At 32.5% G+C, this 15,768-nt stretch overlaps 1 protein-coding gene across 22 annotated transcripts in view; it reads right to left on the bottom strand.

Annotated features, from left to right (window-relative positions):
- Cntn5 (contactin 5) overlaps window positions 1–15,768 on the bottom strand; it is a 1,206,007-nt gene that overhangs the window by 262,351 nt on the left and 927,888 nt on the right. For all 22 annotated transcript variants that reach the window (XM_087212119.1, XM_087212127.1, XM_087212125.1 and 19 more), the window contains one exon: window positions 1,028–1,209. In XM_087212119.1, the coding sequence (XP_087068245.1) occupies window positions 1,028–1,209 (182 nt within the window). The remainder of the gene's footprint in view (window positions 1–1,027; window positions 1,210–15,768) is intronic.

The raw sequence follows: 15,768 nt of genomic DNA, 5'->3' as shown, positions 1-15,768 counted from the left end.
AAAATGTACATGGAATAGTCAATGTGGTTACAGTGCTGAATTTCTAAGAGTTGTTATATGGAAAAAAGCAGGTTGAATTTGGACATTATGTCTGAAAATATTTTTTTAGAGTCCCCATATATAATATTGTGCCTTTTAGAAGAACAGATATTGAAATCCAGGGAAAGAGTTCCTTGCATATTTGGACAAAAAAGAATTTATACTTGCTTATACCAGTGACCTGGCGTATTGTAGTCTTCTCTTTTTTAGTGTCTTTGTGTGGAAAATGAGAATTCTGTCACTTACATATTGTATGCATTATACAAGTAAATATGAAAAGTGGAAATGATTTGTAATCTTTAGAGGAAAAGATGAGATTGTAAAAATTTGGAAACAGATGATCCAATTTCTTACACATTACTTGGTTGGTTCTTTGGTATTTTGGGGCAATATAAATGCCTATAGTCTGTAGAAGCTATATATCATACTGATATATTAATTTAGGTCAGAAGTCAGCAAACTTTTTCTACAAAGTACCGGATAGCAATATTACAAGATTTGCAAATCAGCTGGTCTCTGGCTTTAATTCTGCAACAGCCAGGCAAAAGGTGACATAGCCCATATGTAAACAAAATTGGTATGATTGTGTTTCAGTAAAATCTTATTTACTCGAAAGAAGCAGCTGGACAGGATTTAGTTCAAGGGCAATAGATTTTAACCATTAATTCAAGCCAAGATCTAGATTAATTTAATAAAGTATATAAGATTTTTAACTCATCACAGGATGGTGTTAATACCAGGAAAATATATCCTTTTAAAGGATGAAAATTCTGTATGCTATTCAAAGAGATTGATAATTCCTCATTAAGTTTTAATTTAAAATATTTTTGAGTGCAAAACAATTTTACATGGGGCTAAGGCATGCAAAAGAAGCATTTTATAAATTATTACTTGGTTTTTATGTACCTAACAAAAAATGTTTAGTTAAATTTTTATTGTGGGCCTGATTCTTGAGACTAGAGCATCATGCTTTGCTAAAAACACTTACTGTATATTTGTAATTGTCCACGGAATGAATTTTTTCCACGTGCGTTTTCAGCTCTGCATTCATATATTCCTGCATCATCCAGCTGCACATTTGGTATTTCCAGCACTGCCTGAGATTTCCGCAGTCGTGACTTACCAGGAATATAGCCATTAGCCTTCATCCATGTGATTGTTGGAACTGGACTACAATAGAGAGCAAAATATACTGTTAATACACTTTCCACTATTAGGAACACGGATCCTGTTATCTGGTAATTTAAGCACTTAATAGGCTGAGTGTAATTAAATGTAATCACAATTAAGGACCATGTGCCAGTTGATATACTTCATTTTTCATGTGGGCTGTCTGATAAGTAGAGCACAAGAGTATGGTCTTATTTCAGTACAGCAATTCAGAGACATTATGTATTTTAATGAATTATACTTTACTTTTTAAGTGTTATATTTTTAAATGACACAGGTAATTTGGCAAAATTACTAATAAATGCTTAATATAATGAGTCAAACAAAAGAGTAATGAATTAAACAAATCAAGAACTTTCTCTTCCTGACAAAATACAGTTAATATGTCCTTCTTCAACAAAACACAGTTTATATGCTTCTATTACAGATACATCTATATGTATAATGTTAGTTTTGTCTTTTTAAAAAACATAAATATACTTGCTATTATTAAAATACCATATCTAATAAACACTGGACTGACTTATTCTGATTATTTGCTACATATCATGCCTTTGTGTAGATGTAACAGAATTTAATCAACTGTCTCTTATAATTAGACATTTAGGGGAGTACCAGTTTTGCTTTATTCTTTTTTTTGTCACTGAAAAAATAATGCTATTATTAACATATCTTCCACATAGAGCATGTACTAGTGCTTTTATTTTCTCCAGAAGACATTTGTAAAACTTGAATTAATGGATCAAAGGGTATGGACATTTTTCAATTTAGTAAGTACTGCCAGATTGTTTTCACTAATATAGTAGTAGTTCCTATACCTGTCACCAATGTATGATACTTTTTCATCATATCCTTGCCAGCATTTTATGTGACCAATCTTAAGTTTTGTCAGTATTGATGAATAAAAAGCTGTATTTTATTGCTTACTTAATACTTCCCTGAGCTTTAAAACAGTTGAACATTTCTCATTTTATTGGCAATTTGCCTCTACATTTGTATGAATTGTTTACTCATTTGATTTTTCTTATTTTCTTTTATTTTTAATTATTTGTGTGCATTGTTTAATTTCTCAGAGTTCTTCTCTGCATTAGGACCATTACAACTGTTGCTCAGAAATATTCTTCCTCATTGTATTGTTAACTTACTATGGCATTCCAATTCTATGAAAATTTTTAGGACAAAAAAGTCCATAGTTTTGACTTTTTTCTTGTTTAGAAAATTATCTTGTAACCCCAAGTTTATATGAATATTTTCTGCAGAATGTTTAGTAGCATTTAAAATTTGATATCTTTAAACCATCTGGACTATATGAATGTTTTAAGTGAGATAGGGAATGTAGCAAATTATTTCAGTATATTAAATAAGTGAAACTCCTTTCTGGCAATATGATTATTACTCTTGTTATATAATTGGTTCTCACATCCTTGCATCTATTTTAGTTTTCTCAGTTCTGTTTTGCTGATTTATTGCTATTTATATTTAATATACTTTATGGTCTGCACCCAGTCTACTTTTCCAGCTTGATTTCACACTACTCCTGCCCCTATCTTTTGACCCAGAAACACATCTCTGTTTTCAATCACATCTGTTAAAATTCTACTACTCCTTCGAGACTTGTCCTAAATGCCTCCTCTTCAGCAGAGTTATTCATAGCCAGCTGATATTTTTCTTTTAAAAAACAAAAGTGCTTTGTTATATCTTACTTATAGTTCTTCTAACATTTCAAAATGATATGTTTAGAATATTTTCCAAAATATTATTATAGCAAAAAATATATTATTTTCCCTATAGGGAACATGGCAATACACATTAATATAAATAATGCTAAGTTCCTCTCATATCTTTGAATACCTTCCTTGTTTTCTTAGAAATAAAATATGAGATTGCAGAATTAAAGAGTTGACAGTTTTGCTTGTGTGTTTAGGTACATATATTTAATACCTAGAAATGTTGGACTTCGCATTCCTACAAAACTGATACATCAGCAATGGCATGACATTTTACTATAAATCAGAATTGATTTGTGGATTTTTATTTAGGATTTTTCCTGGTATATTCAAAGATGAGATTGTAGCTAACCAAGGTTGTTTTTGTATATACTTAGTGAGTTTGTGCTTGATTGTGTATAGCTAGCTTTGACAGATGTGACATAATGGTTGAGAATTGCCTGGTAAATGTGCCAAAATGTTTCTATTGCCTATATTTTGCATCAACATAAAGAACAGAAAAATTATGTTTTCCTTGATATACTTATAGGAATAACAAAAAGTTACCTGGATCTGCCTCTATCAGAGGAGTTAATTTTTTAAAACTATGTTTTCTTTGTCTATGTGTTGAATTTCTGCTGGCAAATTTGTTATTTCATGTTCTATGATAAAACAAACCATCTTGTCCATAATTTCAATGATGTAAGAGGAAGTTATATCAGTGGTACTTATTAAGAGTTTTATTTTTTAATTTCTTTATTATGAGTGCTAAGTGGTAGCAGTTAAACAAAGTGTGGGTTTCACAATCAGAGTCGTTGGTATAAAAGTAGCTTTTTGACTACAACTTATTTAACACCTCATTTTTTAGTTCTTTATATTGTAAAATATGACAGAAATATTACTACTTGCAGCAGAGTGTATTTGGGATTACTGGAAAAATTTGAAGTCCCTAGCATAAAGTAAGCAGGTTAAAAAATGGCAATACTATAGTGATCCATTATGTGCTTCATAATTTTAATGGCATAAATGATTGTTTTATCTTCTTTCTTTACAGGGGTATCACATAGTGGCTAGGAGCATGGACCTTCAGGAAATCCTGGATTAAACACATTATGGTTGTGCCCACTTTGGCAGCACATATACTAGAAACACAAAGATGCTATGAGGGCCGGGGATTTAGCTCAGTGGTTTCTCCACTTGCTGCTCAAGCAAGGACCCGAGTTAGATCCCTGTTACCAAACCCCCCCCCAAAACAAAAAACAAAAAAAACCCAAAGATGCTATGTGACTTTGGGAAATTGACTTAATTTCTTTGAATTTTTTTCCCATCTGTAATGAGGATATTTCTTTATTTTTTCAAAATGTAAATGGCTCTAGAGTATTAAAATCATTTCCTTTCTTCAGTTAGTATGTCCAGAGTGCCTTATAGAAATTTTGGTATATTTTTAGTACTCAGTAAATGTTTATGAAATAAATTAATGAATGATTCTCAGAAAATTGAGAATGTGATCAGATAGGTTTTTGTAAATTACTTACCATAGAACTATTCATGACAAAGAGTACCCAATAAATGTTAGCAATAATGATTTTTACATTATTAACTTTTTCAGAAGTTTCTCTTTTTTATTGGTTTTTAAATAAGCATTTTGAGTTTACTTTTTGGTTTCAATTAATGAACTTTTTATTAATACATTTTTCTTTCTTGGTCACTACATTTAAGTATAGTCTAATATCTTTTCTCAGATAATCAATATAATCATTGTTGTTAATAATAAAGATATCTAAGTTTGTCATTTCCTCTAATAATGAAATGTAGCACCATACATGTTTTGACATCTGTTTTTTGGCATCTGCTTTTTCGGAACTTGCAGAACAAATCTTTCTAGTGAAACATAAGATCAATTTTTGTGTAAGTTTTATGTTTATTTGAAAGAAGGAATCATTTTATAATAAATTTTTAAAATTAGCTTTTAGATAATTTTATTGTCATCAATATTATTTTCATATTTTTCATAATTTACAATTTCACTTTCTAGCCAATCAAATGTTGTGAATTACCTGTGCACTAAAATAAAGTAAAAAATCCCACAGGTGGTGGTTAGAGCTCAGTGTCAACATGATTGGCTTTGGGATCTGCTCCTGGGATTGGAAGAGCACAGTTGACTGTGACCAGGTAGGTCTTGGAAGCGTGGCCTTCACGTCTGCATCTGGTCCCTTGCCTCGTCTTCTCGGACACTGTGACACTGCTCTCTATCCTTGAGCATGGCCTAAGGAGCTTTGCTTACCAGTTCCTTCTGCCATGATGTTTCTGCTTTGGAGGCAGCTGCCCATGATCTGAACCACCCTCAAAGCTGAGCTAAATTAAACCTTTCTTTTAAGCTGTGAGTGTTAGATATGTCCAGAAGTGAAAACGCTAACACTTTATAGCAACAAGTACAAAGCATTTTGGCCTGAAGCAGGGATGAGGTTGCATGTTTATCCATGTATGCTATATAAAGCTACTCTACTATATTCTTTTTCAATTTTGTCATAATTGATCTGTCAGATAAATGTTTTAATTTCCCACTACTCCCATTATAACTCGTAGCTTCCTATATTTCAAAAAGTTTCATTTCGTATTTTAATTAATTTTCTGTCTGAAAACAAATGTGAATAAAAATATTAATTTTAGAGTTTTAATTATCTTTATTAAAATAAAATTATCTTTTATAATATGATATTTTTACTTTAAATTATTTTTACAGGACTCCATTAAACTCATGTATCCTCTTTTTTTACTTCTTTTATTTTTTGTTATATATCACTTTGTTTTGGTTTGTTTCCTATATATGGCAAAAGATTAGGCTTAATTTTTTATCTCAACACTAGATTTGCAAATCTTTGCAAATACAATAGTAGTATGACTTTTTAATTTTGTTGTTCCAATTCATTCAATTGTTCTTATTCAGTTTTGTTAGAGTTATCAAATACAGACTAACACATTATTTCATATTGCACGCTAACAGCAATCAACCTTGGGCACAAAATTGATGGATTAAAAGCTAAGAAAGGAAGATATGATTACAAAATAGCTATACAGTTTAAATAATAGAAATTTAGAAATAAAATAATGGTATGAATATAAAACTACATAGCTGAAGAGATTATTTCTGAAAATACTTGACAAGTTATAGTTTCTGATGCAGAGAGAGACACTGAGAGAAAAAGCTGATGTATGAAAAAGCTGTATGGCTTTTAATTGATGGATGTGATACAGAACTAGAGAGTATGAAGTAAGTTCAGTTAATTCTAAGAGATGGAGTCAGAGATAGGGAAGAGGGAAAAGAGGAAGACTAAAGACAAAGAAGACTGTATGGTATCTTCAGAAAAATGGCATAAATTTTTCCAAAATGATAAATGAGATGAACTCATAAATACAGGAAACATGATACATACAAGGCATAGCTAAGGCCAAAGAACACATAAAAAGCAATCAAAGAGTAAATTCAGATTATTCTGAGAACAATGATTAAAATGTTCACTGGGTTTCCAGTAGCAATAATGGAAGCGGATGATATTGGGATAATTATATGTTCAATGTGCTTAAAGAGGAGGGAAAACTATAAGCCTAAAATTTTATATCTTGTTAATTTTCTTTATATGAAATAGAGATAACAGATCTACAAAGACTAAACATGCTCATCCTCAACAAGCTATCACTGAAAGATATGTACTTCAGCAAGAAGGATAACCACTCTAGAAAGAAAGTTAAACATGCAAGCAGGAATAGGAGAAAGCATTTTGTAATAATATAACAGCAATAACTTCAATAATGTAGGTGTGTAGTGACAATACTAAACTATTGATGATAGTGGCCTGTTAGTCTGGTTGTTAATCTGTATGTATGATAATTAACTCTAAAAGGACTTATAAGATAAATAATTCTCAGGCTGACAAAATAAAAGAAGGCCGGAGGAAAGGGGAAAAATATTTAAGATGAATTATGCACATGTACCAGTTCCCTACAGTGAATGTAATTGTTGTGTATTGAAAACATGTATTAATAATTTTTTTTAAAAGAATAAAAACAAAAAATAAAAGAATATGTAATTAAAAGGAAGCAATGATTAGCGTATATGTGTGGAAATGTAGAACAAATTTGCTTTTTAATCTCTAAAATTTCTAATTTTTCCTTTGTCCTTTAAATAAAAACAAATATATTGGGGGGGTTGGGCGGTGTAAAGTATTTAGAAATAATATGTATGGCAAGAATTGTACAGAGGGAGAATGTGTGAACATAATGTCAGATCCATCTTGAATCCTTTGTAATTTTACAAGTTTCATTTTCAAAAATCATTTTCAGTTCTTTCTTATATTAATGCTTTCCTTTACATAACTTTATGAGGGATTTCCAGGGAATAGAATTGATCAATCTTTCTTTCCTCTCTCTCTTTTTCTTTCTCTTTGTTCTCATTTTCTGTTTTTTAATAAGAATGAAATAATTTTGGGGGGGAATTAGTCTATATTATTATTGAATCCAAGGAGTTTCTTGACATGTAGTCTAAAGACTAGAGGACTAGGAAAGCTGGTAGTATAATTCATTCTCTGTCAAAAAGGTTTAACAGGTACCAGGATCAATGATATAATTCAATCTGAATTCAAGGCCTAAGAAACTAGGGCACTGAGGTAAGCCCCCTAATCCAAAAGCTCAAAAACCTGCAATTCTCATGTTGAGGACAGGAGAAGATAAATATCTCATTTGCATAATAAAATACAAATTTATCTCTTCTGCATTTTTATTTCACCCAGATCCCAGTGGTCTGGATGATGTCTGTCTTCATTGGTGAAAGTGGAACTTATTCTGTCTGCTAGTTCAAATGACAATCTCTGCTAGCAAACCCTCACAGTCATACCTGGAAATAAAGTTTTACCAGCTATCTGGGTCACAGTCAGACTGATACCTAAAATTAATCATCAAAATGAATGAACATAGTTTAAGAACTATAAAAATATTAAAAAATCATTTTGTTTACTCCATCATTTCTGAGATTTCTCGGAGTGTTTTTATTGACCTTTTTTCTCCTGGTTGTAGTTTATATATTGTTTTCATTTGTTTTTAGAGAATGTCCATTATCACATTCCTGAATTTAATTTTTGATACTTAACTATTTGTAAATTTTGTTATGAAATGCAGCTAACTAATTTGTGCTTCAGCTCAATCCTTCCTAGGTTTGTTTGCAGTCATTTTTAGGATCAGTTCAACATAGCCTTTATTTAATTTCTTCTGACCTAACCCTAACCCTAACCCTAAGTATTTTCTTATAGTTCTCTTTAGTTTTTCTTTCTCCACTAGTTTTTACCTGGTACATTCAGAGCCTATTTGCTCATATTTTCAATGAGATCTCAACACAAATTTCTAGAAGCTGTTCTCTGTTTTGCCCTATTCTGTTTCTGACCTGCAATTTTCAGCTTTTTTGATCTCCCTTATCAGCACAGTTTTCTACTCAGTGGGACTGCTGTATTCTTTTGTGGTATCTCCTCTCATGGTCAGTTTCTGGTATTTCCTGTCAATAGACTGCAATGATAATCAACTTTGTACTGTTCATTTTATTCCCTGTAGGATCATACTCCTGTGCTATCATCTTGTATATGAAAATAATGATTCCATATATTTGTTCAATCTTTTAGTTGTCTATAGTTGAGGCTTAGTGTGGTACTATGATTATTAGCGGATATCCAAAGTTGATAATTAGGGTAAAATATCTGGTAACAATCTAATCAATTTAATGTCTATTAACAAACAATTTATATATTGTACTGATTTATAGTTATATACTGTACTGATTTATGTATTTATACACTAGATTATTACTGTGTTCAACACATGGAGAAGTCTAGAAACAAAGCTGAGAAACAGTAAAAATTGACTACATGTCATACAATCTTAGCAATTTTCAAAAATCAAGAAAAAATAATATATTCTTAGGTAGATATCCATGTGTCCTAAAATATTTCTTAAATATCAAAGATGATAAATGCATATTTCATGATCTTGGTTTCCTTTTGAGGGAGGACAGAATGATGGGGGTAAATATCACACAATGAATGTCAGTATTATTGTTACTATTGGTACTCCTTTGTTCTTAAGTCAGTTGCTGGGTTCATAATCAAATATTATATTAGAGTTGTTGTAGATAATTTTTACTGGCTTTGTTCCTCCCTCATGTAATCTCAAATTATTATCCCTTTCCAAATAATAAATCAATTATTATCCCTTTCCAATTACAAGTTTTAGTAAATAAAAAACTTTATTTTAAAATCTAAATTTCTTTTCTAACATCATCAAATTTTATAATCACTGTTTTTGTGATGGCATCTCTAGTGAAACTATAACTTTTTAAATTAGTATATGTACATATAAAAGAATTTAGGTAAAGTTATTCATATTTTCTCACTGATCATTGGTTTTCCATTTGATCTTAGGGGACAAATTGACTTATAATAGTTTACATTGAGTTTTTTCATCACTATACTCTCTACCAGTAATTTTATGTACACACAAATAGTTTAAGCAGTCAAGTTCTTATTAAAACAACTTAGTTTTTTCATGTTAGCATAATTGCCTCTTGATATTCTTAAATCTGGATTTTAAAATTTCCTCCACAGAAAAATACAAAATTTCTGAGTTAAGTACTTAATTTTCATGTGTTTTGTTCATTCTCTAATCTTTATATTGGGTCTATTATTGTGTTTTGGGGTCCACTAGTTGGAATTATAGCTGGCCCTCCATTATTTAAGAGTTAATAACCTCAGATTGTTGTAAGCGAAGTGAATTGCTATAGTTCACTTTCCTAAATTCTTTTTTTGGGGGGGGGTACTGGGGATTGAACTCAGGTCCTTGCGCTTGCGCAGCAGGTGGCGAAACCACTGAGCTAAATCCCCAGCCCACTTTCCTAAATTCTTAATGTCTTAATTCTTAGTGAAATATTCATTGACTTTATGGCTCATGCTTGAACTATTTTAAGCTTCTTCATTTACTTAAACTGTAATAAAATCTTAATTCCTTTGCATTCTCTGATTCAACCAATCGGAGAAAGGAATTTATATAAATGGGAAAAATAATTTGTAAAATGGAAAGAAAGACGATCTATCAAGCCAAACATCCACAGTATTTTTGCAATGAGAGAGATTATGATCAAGCGGCAGAGTGAGCAGCTTCATTATGCTTGTTAACTCCTTCAGGAAAACTTTTCTGAGTGTTCACTATAGGCCAGTCCTGTATTTGAAATGAACATAATTGAAATGAATAATATAATGCCTCAAGAAATTTGTGATTACCTGGAAAACCCAAAAACCTAACCGCATGATTCAAATACAGAAAGAGTGGGTGGTAAGAAAACACAATCAAGACTACATCAGACTGGGAAAGGAGGGAAAGTAGCCCAGAAAAGATAACATGTGAGATGAGTCCTGAAGACGTGAAAACTCTATCCAGGCAGCAGAAGTATTCTTGGCAAGCAAACTGATACACAGGAACATACAGAGCAGCATGAGACAGCCTGATGGGTTGGCAGCACCTGAGGTTGTTTGGTGAGCTAAGGTTGCTTGACAGATATGGGAAAGCATGGGTATCTTTACGGAGAAGACATATCTTACTTCACAAACAAAGTCACATTCAAATTATCAAAGCTTTCATGATTTTGTTTCCTCTTTTCTTTCTTGCCTCCTCAAGATTATTATCCTAAAACTTTTGCCTGAGTTGTTAGAAGCTCTGGAAGATTCAATATTAAATAACATTGATGGGGTAGCCAAACATTTATTTGGAAAGACTTCCATACCCAGGACACTATTAAATGAAATCGTGATCCTGAGCCTAGTAACAGTGTTAACATTTTATAGACATTTTGGATATCTCATCCTTATTTATACTACTTGTGACAATTTAGGGAAAGTAGAGAAAAATGCTGTTATCAAGGGATGTATTTGTAATTAATGATAATTTATTCATTTTTTTAGGCATTTGGGATTTAAAAGGATACATTAATAAACAAAACCAAGTAATTTCTAAATACAGAAAGAACTACTAGAAACCACATGATCATTTTAATCTATATATTATCCAAATATACTTTTCTATTATAACAACCTGAAAGTGGGGTTATTGCTCAAAAAATGTACTGATTCAAGGTACATTGGAAGAATAAGTATGTCACTTTTAAAAGTGAAGCAAAGCATGGTTATTTTTCTCCTACTTTTGTTCTGCTGAAATTATACCTGTTCAACTATGTATTTGATTTTTTCAATAAGCAATACAACGTAAAGAAGATAAAAAATTAATGTTTTATTGAGGATAGCACTATTCATCTGGCTCAAAATATCTGCTAATAACAAAAGATTACATGAAACCACAATGTAATTCTGACACAAGCCTTTTGTTATGCACCATCAAAGTGACAGGATAAAATGTGTCTCCAAATGTAGTTTTAGAAAGTAAGGAATGTACTGAATGAACTTCGGCCATTGTTGAAGATATTAAAGATATTTTTTAAAGATCATTTTTATACATATGATGAAGTAATGTGTAGAATCTGTCAAGGCAGAAGGAATACTTAGCTGTAAAGATTTAATGATTTCAAAGGAAAGTACTCCCCAACTGCAAATCACTATTCACAGACAAATTGTAGGTCTGTCTGATGGAGCTTCCTATTTTCCTTGCATAAGTCACAAGTGAGACATGAATTTTACATCTGATGTGAAAATATATACAGTTATGGCTCCTTTGCGACTGCTCAAAAAGAGGGAAACATTGTATATCTTTGATTGAAACTGAAAGAACCAAGTTTTATAACTTTTCTCCAAGAAAGTGCATAAAAAACCATCATAAAAAAGCTATTGAGCCAAAGGGTATTTTTTTATTTTATGATCATGCATCTTCAAAAAAAGAGAACAAAATTCAACTATTAATGTGGGGGATCACTGCTATTTATATAATATGCAAAATGTTCAGGGCCAAAGTTTTCTTTGTAAAAGTTTGGAAACATTGAGTGGCAGTGAGTGTGATGCTGGCATCCTTCTTAAAAGGCAAGTATGAAAGATCTCTTCCTTGAGGCAAACGATCACAGTCATAGCCTCCAAACGAGTGGACTAATTAAGACTTTAGAGAAAAGAAATTAGCTGCATCTAACTTGAGTACAAGCTTTAGATCTCTCTGTTTAATGATTCTTGACTCAGAATATATGATTACTATGATTACGTATTAACTCTCAGCCTTCCCATGGTATCAGTTCTGTCCAGGACTTAAGAGCTGCAGCTCAGAGTATGTACCATCACTTCTAATTATCTCAGGCAGAGTCTAATTTAGGCAAAGAACCATCTTGGTAACCTCTGTTAGACTACTGTCTGGTATAGCCTTTATATTTTTACCATTGTTTTTAAATTTTACTATTTTTTCTTTTCATGTAAAACAATTATATAGCAGTGTCTCAGGCCAAACTTAAAGGGGGAAAGGTTTATTTAGTTCACAGTTTGTAGAGGTTTCAGGTCATAATTCACTGACTACAAGGTAAGGTGGGGTGGAGAAACAGTTCATGGTAGCCAGAAGATAGCAAAAGCAACAAGAGGCCTTAACAGCACTTTTCTGTTCCTTTTTAATTTTATCCAGACTCCCTAATCCTAGTAGTGCCAAACCAGTCACTGGTGCCAAACCAGTCACTCATGTATAGTGGTTTAGTAATCACACACCCTTAATCTTAACATCACACACTCTAGATTCAGATCCATTTAAATGGATGGGTGAATATAATATGATTCCAGGAATTTCCTTCAGCTATCTGCAAACTTACTCTTGTTCCTTGGCCACAGTAATTTGGCATATGTTCCTCTTGCTCCCCCCCACCCCCCATTTTGTTCAATTAAAGGTTTCCTCTGGTTTGGAAGATAAAACAAACCTGAGCAGAACCACACAGAAGAAATAGAAACATCCAGTTGCCTATATACATGTGACACAGGCTGGTCACAGAATTAACTGCTTTCACTGCTTGGTTTGGGTCTAGATGTCCACCCAAATCATCATGCAGTCACAGGTGGCTGAATTCATGTATTCATTCAACAGCTACATTTAGAGTTATCTAGTATGTGCTAGACTTTGTAACAGACCTGGAGGATATGTCACAGATGTGGAATTCATATAATTAGGTAAGTGATAACTTAGGGGCATATTTAAAAAACTGTGTAGAGATGGAAACAGCCAATCTATATGATGAGGGTTATCTAAGTAAAGACATAAAACGATTCTCAAAAGAGTTAACAGCATAAGGTGATTTCTGAGGCACTAAGAAAAAAATGATGCCTTTAAGAAATTGAAGGAATTTCAGTATAGTTGGAGCTAGGTTGGCAGTGGGTATTAATTTGGCTGCAGAGGAAGGCAGTAGTAGCATGAAGTACTATGGAAGTCATCTTAAAGAGCTTGGACATTTATAGTGAGACTGATTTGTAGAGTTCTCTGCTATTTTCAGAAGTATTGAGTAGGGTGGGAAGGACACTCAGACCTTGAACTATTAGAGTCAGTGAGGATTTGGAGAGTGGGTAAAATGAAAGAACACTGTGGTATGGGGGGTAAAGACATGAGCAAATTACAAAAGCAATGAACCTTGTACTCTAGTGTAGAGAGGATAAAGATGAGTACAGGTAGAAACTGAAAATCATGGATTGCGGAGTATAAGTATGACTGAATAATAAATTGTGTTGCAAACAATATATGCTGAGATATGGTAAAGATATGAAGTCAGAGGAAATTGACTTTACTATTTCAGATTCAATATAATTCCACATATTTATGTTTCTTTGAGCAACAGGATATATTAAAACTATAACTTTATATATTATCCTCTTTTCTTCTACTAACTAATGTAACTTTCTAAGTTATGTAATAAAAACTGGGAAGCCAAGAGTTGGTTCTTTGAAAGAATCAATAAAATTGACAAATCCTTAGCTAAAAACAGGAAAGAAAAGGCCCAAATCCATGCAATTAGGAATGAAAAAGGTGAAATTACAACAGACCCAGCAGAAATCCAGAGGATCATCAATACCTACTTTGAGAAATTTTACACTCATAAGATGGAAAATACAGAAGAAATGGACAGATTCCTAGATACGTGTGAATTACCAAAGTTGAATGAAGAACCTAAAAATTATAAACGACCCAATATCAATGAATGAAATTGAAAACGTAATTAAAAACTTACAAAATAAGAAAATCCCGGGTCCTGATGGCTTCACTGCTGAATTCTACAAGACATTTAGAGAGGAACTATTGCCACTACTGTTTAAACTCTTCAATGAAATTGAAAGGGAAGCAATACTCCTGAATTCATTCCTGGAAGCAAGCATCACCTTGATCTCCAAAGCAGAGAAAGATCCAACCAAAAAGGAGAACTATAGGCCAATCTCACTAATGAACACTGATGCAAAAATCCTTAATGAGATACTGGCAAATAGAATGCAGAAGATCATCTAGATGATCATACACCCTGATCAAGTGGGATTCATCCCAGGGATGCAGGGATGGTTCAATATATGCAAATCAATAAATGTAATACACTATATCAACAGAGCCAAGGAAAAAAAATATGATCTCACTATATGCAGAAATAGCATTTGACAAAATCCAACATGCATTTATGATAAAAACCCTACAAAAAATTGGAATAGACGGTCTCTACCTCAATCTGATAAAAGCCATCTATGAAAAACAAACAGCTAATATCATACTAAATGGTCAAAAACTGAAATCCTTCACACTAAAATCAGGAACAAGACAAGGATGTCCACTATCACCACTCCTGTACAAAATAGTTTTGGAAACATTACCCATAGCAATTAGAAAAAAGAAATAAATAAAAGGAATAAAGATAGGAAATGAAGTCAAATTGTCATTATTTGCAGATGACATGATACTCTATATAAAAGAGCCTAAGAACTCCACCAAAAGTCTTCTAGACTTAATAACCAAATTCAGTAAAGCCTCTGGATACAAGATCAACACACAAAAATCAATAGCTTTCCTATACACTAAAAATAGACTCACTGAGAGAGAAATGGGGCAATCAATTCCTTTCATAATAATATCGAAAAAATTGAAATACCTAGGAATCAACCTAACAAAAGAAATCAAAGACTTTTACTCTGAAAACTCTAGCAATCTGAAAAAAGAGATTGAAGAGGATATCAGAAAGTGGAAAGACATCCCTTGCTCCTGGGTAGGAAGAATCAACACAGTGAAAATGGCCATGCTTCCCAAACTGCTATATAGATTCAGTACAATCCCAATTGAGATCCCAGATGCATACTTCATGGACCTTGAGAAAAAAATTCAAAAATTCATTTGGAACAAGAAGATACCTAGAATAGCAAAAGCAATACTAGGCAATAAAGACAAGGTAGGGGTGATGACAGTCCCCAACCTGCAACTCTACTACAAAGCTACTGTGATAAAACAGCATGGTACTGGCAAAGAAACAGACTGGAGGACCAGTGGAACAGAGTAGAAGATGCAGAAACAACTCCAGACACACTCAGCCACCTCATCTTTGACAAAAAAGCGAAACACCTTCACTAGAGGAAAGATAGCCTCTTTAATAAATGGTGCTGGAAAAATTGGGTTTTAACTTGCTAAAGATTAAAACTAGACCTATATCTCTCACCATGCACTAAACTAAACTCGAAATGGATTAAAGATCTAAATATTAAATGAGAAATACTAAACCAGCTGGAAGATGGGTTAGGAAGAACTCAAAGACATTGGTGTAGGAAAAGATTTTATGAACAAAACCTCAGTTGCCCATGAACTAGTACCAACAGTCAAGAAGTGGGATCTC

The sequence above is a fragment of the Heterocephalus glaber genome, unplaced genomic scaffold (assembly GCF_053883595.1).
Source record: "Heterocephalus glaber isolate CG9 unplaced genomic scaffold, H.glaber_assembly_v1.0 deba00001429, whole genome shotgun sequence".
Lineage (NCBI taxonomy): Eukaryota > Metazoa > Chordata > Mammalia > Rodentia > Bathyergidae > Heterocephalus > Heterocephalus glaber.
Note: the sequence above shows the minus strand (reverse complement) of the source record. Positions and strands in the feature narration are given on the sequence as shown.